This window comes from Carettochelys insculpta, chromosome 29 (genome assembly GCF_033958435.1).
Source record: "Carettochelys insculpta isolate YL-2023 chromosome 29, ASM3395843v1, whole genome shotgun sequence".
Taxonomy (NCBI): Eukaryota; Metazoa; Chordata; order Testudines; family Carettochelyidae; genus Carettochelys; species Carettochelys insculpta.
Window position 1 is genome coordinate 15971834 of NC_134165.1, and position 22559 is coordinate 15994392.

The 22559-nt window shown below is 50.5% G+C and overlaps 1 protein-coding gene across 1 annotated transcript in view; it reads left to right on the top strand.

Moving 5' to 3' along the window:
- FIGNL2 (fidgetin like 2) overlaps positions 1 to 20846 on the top strand; it is a 43566-nt gene extending 22720 nt beyond the window's left edge. Inside the window, exon 2 of the mRNA XM_074980269.1 lies at positions 13228 to 20846. Within this exon, the coding sequence (XP_074836370.1) occupies positions 13239 to 15446 (2208 nt within the window). The 5' untranslated portion in view covers positions 13228 to 13238 and the 3' untranslated portion in view covers positions 15447 to 20846. The remainder of the gene's footprint in view (positions 1 to 13227) is intronic.
- The last annotated feature ends 1713 nt before the right edge of the window (positions 20847 to 22559 follow it).

A 22559-nucleotide genomic window follows, 5' to 3' on the forward strand; every position in this document is an offset into this window, starting at 1 on the left:
TTTCTGGATCACTTCTTGTCCACTGAGCCAGGCCAGCTCCATCCAGCTGGGGGACTAGGGCTCCAGGCTGGAAACTGCAGAGTTCACAAACTTCCTGCAGGAAAATCACAAGGAATCGGCACCAAGACCAGATGAGGAGCTGTCAAGTGCCTGAGAGCTGGGGAGTGCTGTCTGAGATCTCTTGGTGCCACAGACCTGGCCTGTCTGTATCGAGGGAGGAGAGGAGGGGATCGCCCCCCTCTTTAGGAACCTGCCTCGGTCAACTTGACTTTTACTAACGCTTCAAGCACCTTGCAACATCAGGCTGAAAATTTGCCAGCCCAGACACAATGGACTTGCCTGGCCTCCACCACAAGGCTGATAGAAAAACTGTCACAGCAAGAAAGCCATTATGTGCCTCAGGCAGGAGGGATTTTGCTGCATTGCAGGAGCATGCTGGGTTAGCCCATCTTCAGGGTCTGCTTCTCCAGCATAACAACATTGGCAAAGGATGGAGCCCTTGTAATCTGGAGCCAGATACTCAGCTAGTGTCAATGGGTGTGGTTTCATTCACACGGGCTAAGGCCTGGACACTGGGATCCCAGACACTGCCCCTTTGAGCTTGTGCAAGAGAATCAGGAAATGAGAGGTGACAGTGAACAGCTGGGCTGTTCTGACTCTTGGCTTGCACCAATGTGACTCCGCTGACTTAAGGAGAGTTACTACTACTACTTAACCCTGGTGCTCTGAGTGGAGCACAGGTCATCTACACGTCTCCTCCACTTCACTCTGTCTGGGGACAAAACTTCAAGCTGACTCCAGGAGCACCCCAGTTGCTGTCCTTCAGTCTCAGCAGACGTTCTCCACCTTGTCCAAGATCTTCCTCTTTTTGGTGTTTTCCTTGCGTGTTCCATGTGGGAGCTTGATGGACTGTGCTGGATGATGGTTTTCTGAGAGCGTGGCTCAGGTGTCCCCACTTTGTTCTCTTGATTTCAATGCCAATTGGTCCTTCTCCTGCTCTGTTCCAAAGCTCCTCGTTTGTGACCCAGTCTTGCCATTTTGACGTGAAGGATGTATCTCGGGCATCTGTTTATGGACGTCTGTAGCTCGTGGCTTGAAGACTTTTTAGTATGCCAGGTCTTGCATCCATACAATAGCACGCTCTTCATATCTCCAGTGAAGATGCACTACCTCTGATGAAACTATGCGATCCGGTTTGAAGGACAAAGGAAAACAGGTGATTTGTGGCACCACTGTACTTCTAACCCCCAAGTCTCTAAAAGCACAAGACAGGCTCCAAAACCACGAGCTTTGACAAACTAATAATAATTGTAAGGCAAATAGCTTTTGCTTGCATCCTGGTTGTCAGCACGCAGGGGCTTGTGGCCTTTAACCCTTCCCTACCCCGAAGATGAAGCAAGAGTTTCCTTTTTAAAATTTTAATAAACTCTGGAATTCTCCCTGTTGCTTGAGCCCAGAAGACAGAGCTTCGAGAAATGCGCAAAACATCCCTAAGGCTAGCGACGCTGCCACCTGATTTTGGCTTTTGAGGGGATTCTGCCTCCCCCAAATCCTGTTTAAAAATCTGGAGCTTGGAGCCACATTCCTAAAATTCATGATTTATTGCTTTATTAACCATCTCTGTGCTTAATAATCGCCAGTCACTTCTAGTGCTGGGGAAGGCCCAGATGAGGCCCCGTCCTGGTTCTGCGTGATCTCTTGCTCTCTCTGTGTTACGTGTAGCTAGGAGGGTCTGGTCTCAGCCTGACAGATGGGTGCGGCTCAGCTGCTGGGCACATATTAATTTTTCATTTGCCGGCCGGATATTGAAACAGCACAGATGGGAAATGGCCTATTGGTCAGTCGTCATTCTGTGCTGATGTCCAGCTGCTCGGCCCTTGATATATGAGTGGGCAGAATGGACATTACACCAAGAGAGCCCTGTTCTGGGCGGAGGCGACTCCTGGGGGTGATCTGAGTTAGCCGAAATCCCTTTAACATATGTACATTGACCCCAGCTTTGATTGGAAAACCAGCCTTGCCTTTTGTCAGCATCACTGAGGAGGGGCTGGAAAATGCCCAGACAAAGAAAAGCAGCTCCCTGATGGATTGGATAAACTGGCCAAGTTTGTACCTTGGTATTCAGTGTTGTAAACCTTGAGCAGTCTCAGAGGGCAAAGCCGTGTTTGTATCTGTAAAAGCAACGAGGAGTCCTGTAGCGCCTGAGAGACTAACAGATTTATTAGGGCATCAGCTTTTGTGAGTGAAACCCTAGCTGCCCTAATAAGCTTGTTAGCCGGTGAGGTGCTACAGGATTCCTCATTGTTTTTATGTAAACCTTGGAGTTCATTTCATAGCAACAGGCCAGGCTGCAAAGCATCAGCTCCCGTGCTTCAGATTTGGTGGTGTTTGGTTTAGCATCCAGCCTCTCTAGTTCTTTCGCTCATGTTGTCAGGTCTGATTGACGTGCATTTAAAAACCGCACCCCCCCAGAGCACTCTGCTCCCTTCACCTCCAGGACCTCAGCGGAGTGATGCGGCTTTACGCCAGCCACAGAATCCTGAGCGGGGCATGTGCTCTGAATAATAGGATTGTCTTTATTTGCCTTGTCTTCGGGGTGCTTGCGGAGGAGACTGTGCTGCAGTGCTGGAAGAGAGGCAAAGCTGAGCACAGAGGTGGACGTTGGAAGGGGCAGCTCTGCGTTGTCCAAGAGGTGGAAAGAGGCGGTGGTGCAGTTTGCATAGCTGCAGTTATGGATTTGTGGCCATTAAACATGGGACTTTATATTTTTAAAACAACCCTGAAGAATATTAGGGCTATAGGGTGAACAGACAAGACACTTCACACTTTCTGCTACATTCACTGCTTAATTAAACATTTGACTCTGTTTGCCCCGGCATGTCCCTGATGGGCTTACTGCCAGTTACTCCTGATTTCCACCAGCAGGAGTGTGAGCAGGATCTGGCCCAGGGCTTGAGTGAGGTGTTGTGTTGGTTTTTTTGGGGTTTTTTTTGGCAATGGTGCTGGCCATGTATCCGTTTTGTTACAAGGGTCGCTAAGGTTTAATGATGCTACCCACCTGCCATTCCCCTGGCCCTGTAACATCGACCTGCCCCGGGGGGGGGCGCGTTGAGAAGGGTCAGGTGCCCGGGGTGTGATGTGCTTTTAGACCTCAGATGCCACTGGAAGGTGCTAAGGCATTGTGACCGATCGCAGAACAGAGTTACCCTGCAGCACCTGAGCTCTGCTCAATGCCAGAGGTACCCTGATGCAGCTGCCACCTGACTTGGCAGTGGAGCTAAATCAGCACAGGCACCCTGACGTAAAATGGGGCTTACGTTGGTATGTCAGCACAACAAGCTGCCCTGCTAGACCTGTGGGACTAGGGACTCATCTACGTGGCAAGTTACTGTGCAGCAAGTCCACGTGTGACTGCGGTGCACCCTCTCGCCACTCACCAAGGGCCAGGTGGACAAAACTGTTCGGCTTTGCATGTACCTGACTGCGCAGACATGTTTGCCTGCACGTGAATGTCTTTCACGTAGGTGGGGCCAAGCTCATGACGTGCTGTGGGGACTTTGCTAGGCAGCTGGCCGATGATCTCAGATCCTGTGGCGGTGAGAGAACTTGGCACAGATCAGGGGCCCAAGTGCAAAAGGGATGGCCAAGGAGCCTGGTTTTGTGGCCGCTCCAGAGAAAGGCTGCTCGGCAGTTTGTGCCGGGGGAGCCAGAAGAAGCTACAGGCATGTGGAACTCACAGCGCAAATCTGGCTGTCCCACCGGTACAGCTCAGGGGGAGCCTGGCCTGTGCCTTGCTCTCGTTGTCCAGCGCTTGAGGGGAAAGTCAGTGGTCTAGTGCCATGTTCATTTTCTGGGCACTCTTTGGGTCTGACCTCAACACGTTAACTGCCCCAGACTCCAGCTCGGCTGCCTCCTGCTTCTTGCATCCTAGGGGTCCGAGCCAATCTGCCATCCTAGGAAGGTGCCTTTTGCCAGCCCAGCCAAGAATGGTGGGTCAGTGATGGTGCATCTTACCTTGCAGCAGTGACATCGGAAAGAGCAGAGCATCTGCCCTGCTGTAAGCCAGTGGATGCTTCTGCTTGGCTGGTAGCAACTAGTCTCAAGAATCTTTTCCTTTAACCCTCCGTCTGGGGCGCTGGGTGTTTATCCTGGCCCACGGCTGCAGGCTGGGACGGGGCTGGTGGTGTTCTCTTCTCGGGTAGCTGAGGTGCTGCATTCCAGCAGAAAAAGAGGTGTGTTTTCTGCCCCCCCACCACCCCTCCAGAACTGTGAGAGGGGGCGGTGGTCTGGTTTTCCACTGGTTGTGCGAAGAGCTGAGGGGTGGTCACTCAGGGGAGGTTGTCTGAGATGCACACACCTTGCCAAGCCAGGCCCATGGTCACCTTTTGTACGTCATTCTGAGAGGTTTAATGGGGTGCGCATCCCATCGCCCTCCCATCCCCACTGTGCTGCTCTGCACTGGTGCTCATGCTCCGGCAAACGCCAATCAGATTCGGATCCTCTCACCGCAGAGCCTCAGCGTGAGGGTCGGTCGGTCGGTCTCTCTCTCTCTCTCTCTCTCTCTCTCTCTCTCTCTCTCTCACACACACACACACACACACACACACACACACACACACACACACACACACACACACACACACACACACACACACACGAGTCTCTGCCTTCGATGCCTCGGCTGAGCTGGCTCCTCCCGCTGGTAGGCCACATTGCACGGCTCCTTTCTGGGGAGATGCAGACGGCAGGAGTGGTCCCTCCAGCCCTTGAAAATCCCTTGGTACTGTTTCTTAGGGCAGGACATTAGCCATAGTCACCCCCCGATTTCACCCTGCCTGGCTGGGTGGAGCGATCCTGCAGGAGTCCTGCTGTGGGGCAGTTGTGAGGCTCAGTCCATTGTTTGTCAAGCCGCTCTGAGCGCCTGGCAGACCAGTTTCTGTTGCTGCTGCTGTTTGGCATTCATGCTGCTCTCCTTGCCCGCCCGGCCTGCGGAACAGAATCCCTTGTGCCTCGGCAGCTTTCCATTTCCCTCTTTCATCTTCCCTGGGGCTTGATCCCCACACCAGTCACTCCCCCACTGTCACGCGAAACAAGGTGCTCTGCATTTCCATGCAGGAGCCGGTCCCCAGTGGCGCCAGGTTTCAACTGGAGAGAACCGCGTCATCTCCAGCCCCAGTGGCTAGTGGGCCAGGCCTGCAGCCTGGGATCACAAAGCCTGGAGCTGGCAGTACGGTGCATGCAGATCCACTCACCGGGCCTTGGATTGCTCCTACGGGCATGAGAATCCTGCAAAGCATAAAGAGAGCCAGACCTTAGTCAGTGTGGTTAATGTCCATGGAACCATGCCACTTTACACCAGATGAGGATCTGGGCCACCGTGGGTGCATGCACAGTCTGTGCAGTGCCCCAGCATGTCGAGCTGTGCATTGTTAGGTATGTGCAAGCAGTCATGTCATGTACGCACGCAGAAACCCACACTGAGGGTGCGGCCGATTTATTCTGTCTTCAGAGGTGTGTGCAGTGCGTGTCTGCATTGTGTGCCGTCCACCATGGTCCATTTCCACTTGGGCTGTCTGTGAAATACTTGCCCAAGATTTTTCCATTTGGACACAGAGGCTGTTGGGTCAGGGCTGCAGCCCAGGATGAGCAGTAAAAGGAGTGCTCCCCACTTCAAACACGGAACAGTTGGACACTTGGCTCTGCACCCTACTTGAGCGCAGTTAAAAAGCCCCCTAACAAAAGCCCAGTTGAGCGGTTGCTGCTGAATAGATTAACAAGATTTCCATAATTAGTGCACCCGGGAACAATAGGATTCTCCTTTGCCCAGCCCCCCCTCCCTGCTTTTGTCTTCTGCTTTAGATAATGGAGAAGCAGGGAGGGTGGGAAACTGACATGCCATTTGGTCACTGGACAGTAATTTTCTCACACTGCCGAAGGGGAGCATTGAAACATCTGTCCTGCTCTGAAAGCTTATTCACGTTACATTTCAACCCCCTGACAACTTCTGTGCCTGCCAGCCCGGTTCCCCCAACCCTCACCTCCCTTCCTCCCTCCCTCCCTCCCTCTGCCTATTTTTAAGGGCATGCGTTTTGGTATGTGTTTGTGTTTTTGCTGTGGTCCTTTTCCCAAATGCTGTTTAAACTGATTGTAGGGATGCATTTTTCCTTGCATGTGTTTTTTAATTGTATTTTGTATGACTCTTCATGCTATAAATACACTTCATAATGACAGCAATAATTCTGACGCCAGCCAAATTCCAGAGCCTCTGAGGTTTGCCCACAGAATCTTTGTTCTGCATGTATACAATGCCTAGCGCAAAGGAGTTCTCTCCATGCACTAGCACAGAACAAGCAAAAAGACTCAGGCTGTCCTCTGTGTGTGTGCAAATATTGTGGTTTTACAATGCAAATGCTTTGAGAAAATGAGATCCACTTTGCTACATGGGCTTGGAAAGCCACCTCTGAAGTAGGTGCCAATCCTGCAGCCAGCCTGGCTGTGGGGAATTCCTGGGAAACCAGCCAATTCCATGCGTGGAACAACTCTGGGATCAGGCCAATAAAATAATATTTCTTTCACCGTGCAGATATAAAATTGACTCACTGGAGAGGATGGCCCAGAAGGATGCTGCTGTGCTGGAATGGGACCTGCTTTGTCATTAACGGCGGGGGGCAGGGAGGAGAATAAGCCACATAAATGTACCCAGTTTTTCTGTTCTTGGACTTCTGACCCCTTGGTAAAATCGACAGTTGCTGGTTAAGAGCTGCTTCTCACCGTTCCCAACCCTGGACTGGTTCTTGAGCTTGTCACTGAGACATTTTGGTAACGTGAAGAACTGACTGGTAACAGGTGGATGTTTTCATTTGTGCTGGGAGTGATACTGTAGCACCATGACAGATTTCTCTGTAAATTAGGGTAGAGACTCTTGTAATTTGTAATGAACTGGGCTGCTTCCATTTAGCTTCTCCATGTTTGCACTGAAATAACCCAGGTAGCAAATGCAGGTGTGTCCATCAGTCCTGCAGGGCTCATTTCCAAAGACCCTGGGAGTCATTTACACCTCATTCAGGGCTAGCTAAATGAAATCGAATTAACCCCAAAGTAAGAGAAGACATGGCCCAGAGAGCACAGCCCTGAGCCCCTGTTAAAACTCACTCTTGGGGTTACAGCTTCACTTGCAGGAAGATTCACATGGTAGCCCTTGATCTTCCGGGGTTGGATTTAGAGTGCCTAGTGGGGCCACATTAAATCAAACCATCAGGGCTCCACCATTGATGCCGGTACTCCCCACTGTCGTTTCTCCCATCAACCTCCTGCTGTGGGGACGGAAGGAAAAATTGATTTATGATTCAGTGACTCCAGGTACACAAGTCACATACCTGGAGCTGCATATCTTAAACCGTTTTTTTTTTTTTTTTCACCCTAATGTAGACCTGGCCTAAGCAATACATTCTGAGAACCCAGTGTAACCTCCCACAGGTGGCCCTGTTTGAGCTGAAAGCCATCTGGCTCTCAGCTCGGGCTGGAGAGGAAACTCATTCTTTCTCTGTGTAAGGTGGTCTAGACGCCTGTACACAGGAGAGTGACCCGCACCCCGTAGGTGTGTGGGTGACCCCATTACAGACTGGAGAAGGACATGAAGAAACACAACGATCCCGTTGCAGTTATTCCAAGCGCCCGTCTGCACTGCGAAAGCACATGGTTGAGTTCTGAACGTGGGTTGGCTAATCTGGGTTCAAACATCAGTAAAGACCCAGGAACTCAGCTTTTAGCTTGGGTTAGTGGCTCAACACCAATCCCACTTCCCCGGGAGGGGGCGCGAACTGAAAAGCGGATTTGCTTTTGTGTCGTTCATGCTGTTTTATCCTGAGTGAGCTCTCTCAAGGTACAGATGCTTTTTTTTTTTTTTTTTTTTGCCGTGTAGGCATGTTCTCAGTGACCAAGCTCTTCCCCAAATGAAAATGTATTATTTCATTGGTAAAACATTCACTCTCTGAAATGGGACAGGGGAGAGAGACTTCCAGTTTTCAGTGCATTTTCCTTGTGTCTTTTGGCTGTGTTTCGAAAGACATGGAGTCAGACTTTGGTATCATTCAAGTCTCTGGGGAAAAGCAGTGCCCTCCCTCAATGACCTCGATTTCCTTAATGTCGCTTGTCACCTTTTGGGTGGTATTTTCCTCATAAACCCAAAAAGCCATAGCCAATAATTTTACTTGGGAGGGGACAGGTACTAGAGTTTGGCTCATTATAAACTTGAAAAGTTCACAGATCCCCATTTCTCTGTATTAAATAAGCGCAGATAAATGTGCGAGAGAAAATTTCCATTTAAGCTGATTGGATCCTTATAATAAAGGATGAGGTCACTTTTCTGATTAAGCAATTAATTCATCCAGTCTGAGCCCTGGTGTTTGTAGGGGAGAACTTGAAACCAGTGCATGCATTTTCCAGCTTTTTGAAATACGAAAGCAAGCAAAGCAAAGCTTTGGAACACCTATTCTAGTATCTGTGCATTATGTTCATCAGAAGCCATCTGACCTGAAGTGAGAGGACATGCAAGGAAAGGAACAGGCACTCTAAGGAGAAAGTTGGGAGAAAGACCTGTCTGTTATGAAAATACATGGCCACTGAGTCTTTGCTATACGGCCCACTATGAGCAATATCCCAGCGTAAGGGATGGGACTCAGTCTGGGTCATCAGAGTTCATTAGTATTATTTGTCTTAGAGTAATGCAGAGATTGGGGCCCCATTGTATCAGCTGCTGTGCAAAGATGCCGTGAGAGACAGCCTAACCTGTAACATGGTGATGGAACCAATAGAATAATCTGAGGCAGATCTGTTTGGTTAGGTCTCAAAATGCAATTTCTGTAAAGTCTTATGTATTGTCTTCCCTGGGCAGTGCTTCAGGGCCATATGTGTAATATATTCCCCCTCCTCCACACTGTAAATCACGTTTGCAGCCCAGCGTGGTGTAAAATGCACATATTGATACTACCTCTGGGGTTGAGTTGTCCTCTGCAGACAGTTTGTAGTTGTGGAGCTACAGAGTTGAGTTTTGTCGAGGAAAGGCAGTATGTGTGCACCAGGCTGTTGACCACTGTATAATACGGCCTTTTCCTCTGTGGGGATCAGTGGGGAAAGCCCGACAAAAGCAGTTGAACTCCAGCTCCAGCTAGGCAGGAGACATGCGTTTTGAGAGGATGTCTGTCTACTGGTTCTGTCTGCGGGGGCTTGACAGGAGGTGAGGCCTCTGTTCTGATGGTGCCACATCAGGGGCTCAGTCCTGCAAACAGACGCTAGCTGGTGTAGCAGGAGTGCAAAGAGCAGAGCACAGAATGCACCAGTGTAAGCTCTCCGGGGCGGAAGGTGGCTTTCAGCCTCTGCACTGCGCCCAGACAGTTGGCGTCCTGGGCTGTGACGGGAGCTCCTCAGGTTTCCCTCAGCACCGATGGAGTCACAGTCAAGGCTCATGCAGTTCCTATTTAGTGCTGTCTCTCCGGCAGTGCCGGAAGCATCACTGTCTACACGGTGCGCCTGGGCTGGATGGACCTACCAGCCCTTTGCAGGGCTGTGTAATGGGTTGCTGCAGTTAAACCCGAACGCTCTAGGGCCTGGGACTTTTGTTCTGTCTTTCACAAATGGCTTCCTTGTTGCGCTGAGTCACATGCCTCCTCCTGAAATTCCCTTTTTCTTTTTAACAGCTTCCTGCTGCCTCCTGCTCCCAGTAGAAGGGGGATCGCTTCCTCCCTCTCCAGCCATGCTTAGTGTTGTGCTTGGAACAAATCGGCCGCAAGAGGGGAAGTTTATTGGCAAGCACTCGCCTTTGTGTTCATTAAAAAGGGCCCTTTTCCCGCGGGCTGCCTTTGCTGCCTCTGGCTGACCATTTCCCTAGCGGTGGCGCTTTAATAATGGCGAGTAAATGCTGGGCGGGTGTCAGATAAAGCCACGCCAAGCTGCCATTTAAATCCTCTTGTGTAAGTTTGATATCCAGAGTGGAAGCACAAATGCCACATAAGTCAATTAAAGCATTAAGTAATCTAATTGTGTGGTGGCCACAAGTGGCTTAAAGGCTGAGCGAGGCAAGTGAATGGTATGCCCCCTCCCCTCCTCGCCCCCACTTTAGCTTCCCCCCCAGGTCTTTTTGAATGAGGAGGGGGGAGGGGTCTTAGGGAAGGGGTGGAGGTTGGTGGTGAGAACGTGCACACACAAGGACAACAATGGTCTAAGTGGGGGTGGGGAGGAGAGAGAGAGAGAGAGAGAGATCAGAATTGCAAAGAGCCCCTGCTCCTGGCCTTGAAATTTTGGAATTCGCTTTGCCGTCGGCAAGGCTCCATCTGTCTTTGCTCATTAGCTCAGAAGCGGGAGACCAGTGCAGTGGCAGTCGCTTACACCAGGAGAGGGCAACGTGCTGTTAGTGTTCCTCCCACACCACCTGCCCTGCATTGTGTCATTGGGGCCACTTTTCCCTGGCCCAGAGACCTTCGCTTGCCTTGCTACTCGTAGCCAGTGAGAATGTGTGAGCCCGAGTCACATGGCTGGAGTAAATCCGCTGGCGGTGATGGAGGTAAACGAGGCTAATGACCTCGTCACCAGCTCTTTCTCGGTGTGTCCGTGTGATGAATATGTTATGTCCCTGCCATGTTCCCTCTAATATTTTCCATCCACTGGTGAAATAAATTTTGTTCTGTGCACCAAGGCATGTGCAGATGTGCACCACTGATAGAAATGCATGCTGCCCGCTGTAGGTGCTGTGATGGCTCTGGGCGGCACCTGACTCTCTCCTGGGTGGATGCCCAGGTGCTCAGCTGACAGGGAATGCTGGTCACCTGTACCCCAGCATGTAGAGACCACACAAGCCCAGGCTCTGATTTTTGTTCAGACTCATTGGGCTAGCTGCTCCGCTGGTGGAACTCAGCCTAGCCCCACTGATTTCCATGGAGCCAGTCATGGTCTGGTGCATTTTCTTCCACAGTGACACGAACACTGGCCAGGATGGCTTGCTCTGCAAAGCCAGCACCTGCACAGTTTCTCCCACTGATGTCTAATTTAACAGAGGTTTCTAGTACGCAAGGGTCCGTTTGTCTGTTTGAGGCTTCCACGGTATTAATGAGCCCCAGTTACCCTGCCAGGAGCGGCTGCTCATTGCATACTCCTCCTGCCTGTGTCTTGGTGGATCAAAGTCTTTGGCCTCAGCCAGGCGAAGGAGGAATGTGATGTCGCAGCTGGGACCCATATTTATTGTTCTTGAAAGGGCCTGGCAAAATCCACAGGCGAGGATGGTGCTGAGCCCCTTACAGGAGTGTGCCCCTGGCTTCCTGCCCTAGTAAAATCCTGCTGGAAGTGGTGCCGGTTGTTAGAGGCTCACCACGATCCCAAGCAGGTCTCAGGAACTTGAAACATCCCTCTGGCATGCACAGTGTGAGCCAGCCTGGCAGCTTGTCCCACTTGATGCCCTGCCTCCCTGCCTGTCTCCACACTCCCCAGGAAGCACAGTGCAGGAGCTGGTCTTGGAGGAGGCTGAGCCTGGACCCCCAGCATGGAGAAGTGTGGCTGGGTGGATTCCAGGGAATATTGCGAGCCCCGTCCTGCCCCAGCTCATGGGAGCAGAGCAGTTGCTGAATTCCAGAAGGCTTCTCTTGAGGGCTGCTTTGCCAGGTGTATCCCCGCCCCTCCATTCGCCTTGCCACACACAAGTCTCTTTGGACCCAGGCTCTGCTGTGCTCGGTGTACTACCACGTCTCCTGTGCATTTGCCGCTAGGGTCTCCCCAAGCCAAGCGGTAGGATGAAGCTCTGAAACAATGCCCGTCCAGTGTGGTGGTATTCCACCTGCCGACCATATGGATTTAATGTCCTATGACAAAAGTGCCCAACGCAGAGAGCTTGGGATTCCTCTGGGCTCATGGATGATTTGCAGCACACGTCCAACACTTACACAGAGGTGGAGGGTGGGGCGCACTGGCGTCACTCAGGCTGGTTCATCCACATGCAGATACAACCCCCTGCTTTGCGGTTCACTCTTTACATGGGGCCTGTAGGCACAGCAGCGTTTCATCTGCGGCCTTTGGCTGAGTGCTCTCTCGCTCCCCTTGGTGTGAAGCAGGAGGAGAACCACATGTCCGAGAGGAGACTCCGCTCCTTGTACTCTGTCCCAAGCACACCGGGTAATCCTTTGAGCGGTCAGCATTGCCCTGCCCTGCCTGTGCCGTTTACACCGGCACAAAGCTCTTCCTCTTTAACATCGCTTTCCACAGCCCCACACAGCTGGCCACAGTAATGGATGATGGGCTACTCTGCACTATGTCGCTCTGATCTGAGTTACAGCCACTGTCAATGCAGTTTTCTCACAACGGCCTGAGCTCTGGCTTGGCATGTGCATTCTTGGGGCAGGGTCTGTCTTTGTCACGTACTTACAGTGTCCTGCTTTGGGCATGGCGGGGCTTTGGAAGCACAACTGCAATAGAACTATTACTACTGATGAGCCGTGATTTGCTGGATGGCTTTTGTGAGCATGTTCTGAATTCTCGGAGGCAAAGAGGCTCATGTTGTTCGTGGTGTGCAGGGAGCTGTACGTAGGGGGCCTTCCCAGGTGTGAGTGCAGTGCAACCCATGCCCGCCCATCCGGACGGAGAATATCTCCTCCCAGGCCTTGACCTGTCCTGCAGCCTTGTCACGATCCAAAGGGATTTGAGCAAATCTTGCCTCCAAGCTCAGGAGTCATGTGACCGCAAGGGGGCAGATCTTGGTTTTGGTGCATGGTATTGTTTGTAATTGGGACCACACATGTCACTGAATTAAAACAACGAGGAGTGCCATGGCACCTTGAAAACTAACTGATTCATTTGAGCAAATAGCTTTTGTAGGTAACAACCCCATTCATCAGGTACATGGAGTGGAAATTACAGAGGCATAAATACACCTTTAGCTTCATGCTAACATTAGTATATTCAGGCTCCAGAGGACTGCCAGCTGGCTTTTCCGAGGTGCGAAGCGCCCGTAGCTCCTGGGCATTTTAGTGGGAGTTGTGGTCGCTCTGCACTTCCAAAGATTGGTCCGTTTTTATTTAGGGGAGGGGTTCTTGGCTTCTTCCGTGCCAAAGAGAATCTGTGGAGCCCTCTTACTGAGCCCCCAGTGTTAGCAAATGGAGAATGGTGGGATACTGAGCCCCCGTAAGCTGACACCTGCCTCCCTGGGATCGTATTTAACCATTTCTACCTCTGCTCCCCTGTCCCCAGCTCTGTTGAAGATGCACTGGACACCAGAGCACGCCCAGCCACTGAACCAGTGGCCAGAGCAGCACCTGGATGTCTCCTCCACCACTTCCTCACCAGCCCACAAATCTGACCTCTACCACACCAGCCGCCAGCGCCTGAACTACGCCTGGGCCAACGACGATATCTCCGCACTGACGGCCTCCAACCTCCTCAAGAGGTACGCCGAGAAGTACTCGGGGGTGCTGGAATCGCCCTACGAGAGGCCACCGCTGAACAGCTACGGGGATGGAGCCTTTGGGCCCCTCAACGGGCAGAAAGGGGACATTGAGCCGTGGCCAATGCCACATGGCTCTGACAGTGCCTACGCCGTGCACGATGGACTGCCGGGCCCCAAGGCAGTCATTCCCTCTGCCCCAGGAAACGGGCCCGTAGGGCTTGGCAGCTCCCCCACAGTCCCAGGCAACCTCACAGACCCCATGTATCCCACTAACTCATGTGGGGGAGCCACCAGCTCCAGCAGCCTGGGCTCATCTCAGGAGTATACCTCAGGCTACAGTGGCACCTATCTGCCATCAGGGTACTGCAGCCAGCCTGCTACAGCACTTCCCCCTCCCCACCCCTCAGCCCTGCACAGCTCAGGACTCCTGCAGCCCACCCACCCCTCCCCGGCGCTGGTCCCCACCTATGGCTCCTCAGGTCCCATGTACAACTATGCCTCAGGCAGCTACCCGCCACAGCCCAGCTACGGGGGAATCCACCCACCGCACCCGTCGGCCTCTTACCTGGCCTCGGGCATAGCCACCCCCACCCCCATCGCCCCACCACCTCCCTCCTCCCGGCCCCCCGTCATCCCTGGTTACAGCTACCAGAGCTCCAGCCTGCCCCCCCTCACGGTGCCCCCCCTCGGCAGCGACTCGGGAGGCTCCCTGAAACGAAAGGCCTTTGACATCTCTGGGGGGGAGGATGGGGGGGAGGGCAGGTACAGGAAATACAGCTATGAGCAACCAAAGCCCGCCCCCGAGTCGCCGTACCAGATGTCTGACGACAACGAATGTAGAGGCAACAGCTTCAGCCAAAGCACGGAGACCTCCCAGCTGCCCTTTAAGCCGGGGAAGAGGCCAACGGGAGCAGCAGCGACTGTGGCCTTGGAGGAGCATGTAGGGAAGTACAACAGCCAGCCCATGAAAGGCCTGGTCTCCCCTCCATATGGGGCTGGAGAGGCCCCTTTGAGGGCTGGGGAGAGCTTTGAGAAATTCACCCCACCCCTAGCCAATGGTGAGCGTGTGGGTGGCGAGCAAGGCCACACTTTCAGCCATGGGATGCAGGCCAAGCCACAGGGGTTCAGCAGCCAGCCTGTGGAACAGCAGCTGAAAAACGTGGACCCCCTGATCCTAGAGCTGGTGAACAACAAAATCGTTGATTGCAGCCCCCCAGTCCAATGGACGGACATCGCCGGCCAGGTCTCTGTCAAAGCTGCCATTGAGGAGGAGCTGGTGTGGCCTATCCTGAGGCCTGGGGCCTACACCAGGGAGAGCCAGCTGCCCAGGACCATCCTGCTCTTTGGGCCTCGCGGGGCAGGGAAGACCCTGCTGAGCAGGTGCATCTCCACCCAGCTGGGCTCAACCCTGCTGAAGCTCAGTGGCACGGCCCTGCTGTCCAAGTGGAAAGGTGAAGCCGAGAAGATCTTGCAGACTGTCTTCTTTGTGGCCAGCTGCCGGCGGCCCGCGGTGGTGCTCATCACTGAGGTGGAGTCACTCCTCGTGGCCTGTAGCGGGGAGGAAGCCACCCAGGTGAGCGGTCTCAAGTCTCAGCTGCTCTCCTACCTGGACAACATCGCTACCTCAGCCGAGCAGAATGTCATTGTCATAGGCACAACCACCCGGCCCAGCAATGTGGACGAAGCCGCCCAGCGAAGGTTCACCAAGCGCTTCTACATTTCCCCCCCCGACAGCATCGCCCGGCGGCAGATCCTCCACCACACCTTGGCCCAGCAGAACTACTGCCTCAGCGAGCGGGAGATGGCCTCCCTTGTGCAGCACACCGAGAGCTACTCGGGCAGCGAGCTCATCCGACTGTGCCAGCAGGCTGGCCCCACCAAACTCCACAGCCTGCCTGGCCAGCTGCAGCCCACCTCCTACAAAGACTTTGAGAACGCCTTCTGCAAAGTCCGCCCTGCCGTATCCCAGAAGGAGCTGGATGTGTACATGGAGTGGGATAAAATGTACGGGTCCAGGCACTGACAGTGTGTGGAACGGGGAGCTGGAGAGCCCTGGCCTCAGACTCCAGAGGTATTTTTGGCTGTTGTGTTACTTGTATGACAGCTTGGCCTCTGGGTGGAGGGTTCAGGATGGTTGTTTTGTGTCTGTTAAGCCCTGTTGCTCTGGAGTCTCCGGTCTAGCTCCAGCCGGCAAGGTTGGAATCGCAGCTCATCCCTGCATCCAGTCAGTGTCCTTTGTCTGTCTTCTGTGTCCACGTTGATCTGGAGGTGAAATACTTGATCCAAGGATACAAACAAATTCCTTTATGGGCTTTTGTAATGTTGGATTGGACTGATTTTATTTGCTTTCTTTTGGAAGGAGCTGCTCACTGAACTCAGGATAATCTATTTATTATTCGTCCATTTTCCCGTTCGTCCATTTTGAGACCAGCTACGTCCTGGGTGCGCCCAGGGCGAGATGCATTTGATCTGAGCCTTCTCACATGTGATATGACAGCTCTCTAGTCAATTTACAAAGACCTGATTTTGGTTGTTCTTGTTCCTAATAGAAATTTTTCAGCCATTGTTTAACAAAACCAGCCCCCTTTGGATGGCACTGGGGCAATTTTTCTATGCTGCCTTGTGCTGTGTGAAGGATTGGCTCCCCCCCCTACTAAAATCAACATATTTTCGAGCCACTGTAAGGAATTTATTACTGGGGATAAATGGCACGGGGAGATGGGAGGAGGGAGGGAAGGTTTTGAAGTTTAAAAAAATGTAGAATGTTTAATATACTAGGCCTCATTTTTATTTTTGTAATGTACGTAGTATTTTTTGTTTATTCTTTTTAAATACTCAGGAAAAAGTTTACCTCAGAAAAAAAAACAACAACAACAACAACCTGAATGTGTTTTTAAAACTCTTTTTATCTTCTTGGGAAAAGGAAGAAAAAATAGTAAGCGTTCGCAAACTCAATATAAAGCTGCATTCTGTGTTTCCTTCCAAAAAAGGATGACAGAGAGAGAAAGAAGCAAAAAAAACTTGAAGTTGTTACAAAGATGAAAGTTGAATGTATTTCAGGTGCTTTTCACAATATATTATGCCATAAATTTATTTTATTTTTTTTAAACATTGTTATTGTAGTGCTTGGTGGAGTATCGTGTCTTCAGAGGAAAAGAAAGTATTAGTGCTGTAGTTTAAAAGATGATGCTAGTACCACCTTTTGGATAGCCCGACTGGGTATAGTCCCAACTTGTCAGTTTGCAAAGTTTATTTCTCTGTTGTGTTCTCCATTTCCTCTGATGTATCCCAGCTAAGGGCCCTGCCTGCATTACAGAACTAACCATATTTGCATGTGGTCGGGGCCCAACCATTTTGTAACAGAGTTTTTGCTGTCCACAAAGGCAAAAATAAACATGTTAGAGAACCAATTTTTAACCTGCAAATACTTCTGCACTGTGCATTTACGGCCTTGTGTACAGGAGAAAACTGCTCTGCTTTACTTAGCAGTGAGATTTCCAACAAATTTCACAAAACCAATGCAAATTGCAGAGTGGATACTCATCTTTTTGTTTAAGCCAGGTATATTTTGGAGTGGCCAAAGTCACATAGGGTTGTCATAGAATGCTAGAACTGGAAGGGACCTCAAGAGGTCATCAAGTCCAGTCCCCTGCGTTCATGGCTAGACCAAATATCATCTAGATCATCTCTGATAGATGCTTGTCTAACCTGCTCTTAAAAATCTCCAATGATGGCAATTCCACACGTCCTCCTCAGGCAATTTATTCTGGTGTTTAAGTACCCTGACATCCACCTTAACCTCCCTCATGTCCAACCTAAACTTCCGTTACTGCAGTTTAAGCCCATTGCTCCTTGTCCTGTCACCAGAGGTTACAGAGAATATTTTTTACCTCCCTGAAGGATGTTATCACGTCCCCTCTCGATCTTCTCTTTTTCCACACTAAACAAACCCAATTTTCAGTCTTCCCTTATAGCTCATGCTTTCTAGATCTTTAGTAATTTTTGTTGGTCTTTTCTGGACTTCTTCCAGTTTGTCCACATCTTTCCTAAAATGTGGTGCCCAGAATTGGACACAGTACTCCAGCTGAGACCTAAGCAGTGCAGTGCAGAATGAAAGAATTACTTCTTGTGTCTTGCTTACCATACTCGTTACATCTCAGAATCATGTTTCCTTTTTCGTATCTGTGCCACACTGTTGACTTATCTTTATCTTGTGGTCCGCTGTGACCCCTAGATCCCTTCTGGCAGTATGCCTTCCTAGACAGTCACCTCCCGTTCTGTGTTCAAAGTGGAGCACTTTGCATTTGTCCTTTTTGAATGTTCCACGCATGGATGGAAAAGCTTGGCTCAGGTGCCACACATGGTTGCCTTTTAACATCTTTCTCTTGGCATGCTCTTAGCAGATAATCTGGGAGGGAGCAGACACTGCAGCTCATGGGCTACAGGGCTGCAGTCATGCCCCTTGTCCCCATGAAAGATTCCTCTGTGTTGCATTTGATAGAAGCAGTGTCTTGAGAGTCTGGTTTTGCACACTACAGTCTTTGAACCCGGGACTTTGCTCAGAGGGAGTGTGAGGGTGTTGGCAGGGATGAGCCCTTACTAAGGGGCTTGCTGCTCCGTGTACTGACTTTGGAACCCGTGTGTCTCAGGAGAAGATGCTGCCGCTAGCCGTGCAACCCCCCACCCTTCACCCTGTGAAGGATTAGCTTTTCACCCTAGCACCCTGAACAAGACATAGAATGACATTCAGTCTCGGACCCAAACTCTTCTGCGAAACCCTCTGTTCCAGAATGGCCATGGAGCTGCCCAGAGAGGACGGGGCTGCTGACTTTGTAACTCTGGTAGCAGAGCAGCAGGGATGTGCCCGGGAGCCTGGCGTTCATTGGCTCTCTGCATCTTTCCTGTGTATTCCTGTAGGGCCCAATGCAAGGCCCCTGTGAGTAAAAGAAAGGTCCCTGTCCACTGTAACGAGCTGTGGCTCAGACCTGTGGAAGGGGAGTGCCAACAGGCCTGGGAGTGCTCCTTTGCTCTTCATGGTGGGGATGTTCCTGCTTATCTTCTGTATTGACCTCCAACTTTGTCTCAATTTGCAATAACCAAATTGACCCAGGAGCTGGAGAGGGATTGCACTGTCCGTTAGGGGCTCTTTGTTGAGCTGCTTTGTGCAGCCTTTTCCTGGCTCACGAGCCTTGCCACTTGAAATGTGCCAGTGTCTCTTGGGTAAGAAGGTGGGCTGTGCTGGATCTGACTGTTGTCACAACTCTTGTTCCTTCCTGCGTCCTGAGCTCGGAAAAACTCATCTTTTTTAGGGTTTTTCCACCAGTTCCTTTCTGAGGCATCTCTTTCCCTGGGCTGGGATTCCAGAGCCCTTGAGCAGGACTGATGTTCCCTCTTTCTCCAACAGCTGTGAGAAAGCAGAAGCCAAGGCTATTAAATTAGCCTGAAGTGAGTGCATAATTTAAGCAGCAAATTAAATAAGCTCTTCTCCATTATCTCTGAGGGCTCAGGATGAAGCACAGGGTGAGACCCAGGGCACTTTGCAAACAGGGCTCAGTTTGTGCTTTTTCTGAGATTCTTCATTTGTTCTTTCAAAATCATGGAAGAGCTGGACTGTGCTCAGCAGCCAGAGAGCTGCATGCAGGGATGTGCTGTGTTCCCTGTGAATTGGGCGTTTGTGCGGCCACTCAGGAGAGATTGAGATGCTGCCCTTCTGATTCTCTGAGTGCCTGCAGTGAGGTCTGTTGTTTCTACTGGTGGTGCACATTCACATATGCCTTGGAGCATGTAAAAGCATTTTCTGCATACGAATGAAAAAGCTTAGAGGGAGCATTGGGCAGCTCTCCACTGGAATATGTGACTGTTACTCAAACCAGGATACAGGCCCTGAACAGCTCATCCTGAGTCTTCTTGCTTTCTGTGTTAAGCATGTGTCCCCACATGTCAGCAAGCAGCCCATATTCCCTGTGGCCAGGAATTCCCAGCACTTTCCCTGTTATACACATTGGTGGGTTGGAAATGGCCCCAATGCAGTGGCTGGACAGGGAGGCGCACATGCAGGAGGCTGCAGGAATCAGCCCTGTACGATTTTAACCCTCTTCTTTTTCTTAATGCTGGTGTCTGCCTCTAATTACCCCTCAGCCTCTTTCTGATTTTTCCATTCAGAATTGGGGGTGGGGGGTGTTCTGGTTGGACTGTCTTCCTGTGAATAGCCTGAAAATGGATACAGTGAAGGGAAAAAGGACTTGAGTCACAGGGGAACCCTGAGGAGAGTGGGGGATTTTTACAATATTTATCTAGTTTGATGGTGTAGGGCCAGTTTTTGAAACTTGCCACTAAGTTTAGGAGAATCAGTGCCATGGTCAGGCGCTCACACTCCAGCAGCAGACATGTATTTGAACACCTGATTGCCAATTGGAATGGCTGGGGGACACACTGGACATGCGGTTTTAAAAGAGGGATCTGGGGAATCTTAGCTGGGAAGGGAAGGATCTAGGTGTGAGAGTGATCAAGTGAACTGCCTGGAATGGAATAGATAACACGACAGACCATTTTCAAAAGCTTTTTTAAAATGTTTCTGTGCTCTTATTTCATGTGAAATGGGAAGTGTTATATAAGAGACGCTGTTTTTAATTTTTAACTAGTAAGTGGCAACAAGGAACCAAGACTTCTGGGCTGTATTGCCCAACTGCGTAACAGGTTTACTGCTTGGCCTTGTATTCATTTTATAACATGCTCCCTGCCTCAATTTTCCCATCTGTAAAATGGGGGCTAAACACACTTGGCTGAGATGACAATTCAATGAAAATCTCTCGAGAAATAGCAAGGTCACTATGGCATGGTTAGCAGCACGTTCTCTGACTCAAAGTCCAGCCTGGTTCTTAGGGAGATCCAGGAAAGTGGTGGCACGCTTCACAAAGTGGGAGCTGAGGAGCCAGGGCGAGCTGAAGGGTCATCACTCTCAACAAAGGATCCCTTGTTACGTTCAGTATTGCCAATTCCTCAAGCTTTCCGGCTGCATGAGAGATCACGGGGGGAGGCTGCATCCAAATATTGTGGTTCACTTGTGTACCTGCGTTTCTGCACATTCACTCAATAGGCTCACGAGTGCCTTTGTAGAAACTTGGCTCTTGGGGCTATTTTAAAAATGTCCCTCCTTTCAGTACCCTCCTCTCCCTCCCTTTCACCTTTCCTCCAAAAAGTGGTACTGGAGTTTTGAAGACTTTTTTTTTGTCTGATTCTCATATTTGACTTTGTACATCCTCTGTAACCATTTCTACCTCATTTTGCAACATATTGTACATGAAAGTATTTAATTCATGTCTTATTAATGTCTGAAAAGAAATGCTTTGAACTGTAATGGTCTACCTCAAAAATACTGTATTTTAAAAAGAAAAGTATTACACAGTATTAAAGAGATTACATGAAAAACAACATTTGGCTGTAAGAACATGTAGTTCATTACTAATTATATCGTGCTGTCTTGCAAAGTTCTTAGTGGCATTTGGTACCCTTGAAGTAATGACACAGGAATAAGGTCAAGGAATCTATATTCTACTGTTATAACTGGCCAGAAATTTTTTGACTAGATGATTTTACAGAAGACGGTTGCTTTGCTAAATCATTTCAGGGAATTTCTGAGCTTGAAAAACAGTTGGAAAAATGTTTTCACATAGTCCAAATGTCCCATTTCAGCATTTTAAAAACAAAACATGAGTTTCTTGGTTCAGAATGGCTCTTTGTCTTGAAATGTGGGCTAATCATAACCAAATAAATAAAACATAAATGGGCAAAACCAAAGCTTTTTAAAGTTATAAAAAGAAAATGTTTCAGTGGATACAATCAAATTAAAACAAAGCAGCAGAAAGTTAGCACCGACTGTAAAGACTAACAAAATGATTTATTCGGTGATGAGCTTTCGTGGGACAGACTTGTAGGGCTGATCTGATGACATGGGTCTGTCCCACGAAAGCTCATCACCGAATATATCATTTTGTTAGTCTTTACAGTCGGTGCTAACTTTCTGCTGCTTTGTTTTGTTGGAGTACAGACTAACACAGCCCCCTCTGTTACTATTCAACAACCGAATTAAGTATATAATAGTTTTTCAAACTTACAAATATATATTAGAAAAAATGGAAATTATTTCTTTTCATCCTACTTTAGGACAGGAGATATTTTTCAAAATCTCAGGTATTGTCCCTGGACAGAGAATGGTTTCCTGTCCAGTTCTGGTTGTTCACGCAGTTCCTGCGCCTGCTGGAGAGACGGGGTGCTGACACGTGCTAGCATAGGACTCCTAGCCCTGCACACCTGTGCAGGTTTAACGGATGACCTTGCTGCTGGTGACTTCCAATAGCACAGCAGATTTGCACTCCCCTGACGTGTGAGGACCACTAGAGAGCAGCTTTGGGGCACTGGACCAGACCCACAGATGTGATACATGCTGCTCCAGGGATGTGCAAACTGACCTTTGTGGAGCAGCAGTTATGAGCACTGCAAAGGATGTTCGTTGTTCCTCAGACTTTGGGCACCTTCTGCTCTGTCCCTTCCCACAGATACCAACCCTCCCCCCATCCAAGCAGAGCTTTGTCCTGTGTGCTGTCAGGGGGCGTCTCTCGGGAGAGGAAAGAGACTCCGGAGGCAGAACCGGTGAGCATGTTGGCAGATTCCTAACGGGTCCTGCAGGGTTCCCCTGCACCATGATGTCTCTCCCCTGCCCTGGTTTCCTCACTGAGGGGGAAGATGCAGGGGGAGCAGCTGGCCTCCTCTGGGAAGCTGTAGACCAAGCTGTAGCCTGGTTGGCCCCAGGATTTTACAGGCGTATCTTTGGGAAGAGCTTTCCAAGGTGCAGAGTCCTGTCTCCCCCCGCTCCCCTTCCAGCTGTGAGGAGCTGAGTCCTGGCAGCTGGGTGCCTGGCTGAGCCCAGCTGAGGCATGTCCCCTTGTTAGAAGAGTCTCTCAGGGCAGAGGCAGAGCAGCCCAAGGAGGAGATGGGGGTCACTGGCATGTGTGGATCCCTCCCCTGGGCCTCACCCTTCACTTGCTGACTTAAGGCGCCGTGTGCCCTGGGAGGTGGCCGCGAAGGCCTGTCAGTTCTGTGGCGATGGGCACGGGATAAAGACAGCAACAAGCCTCGT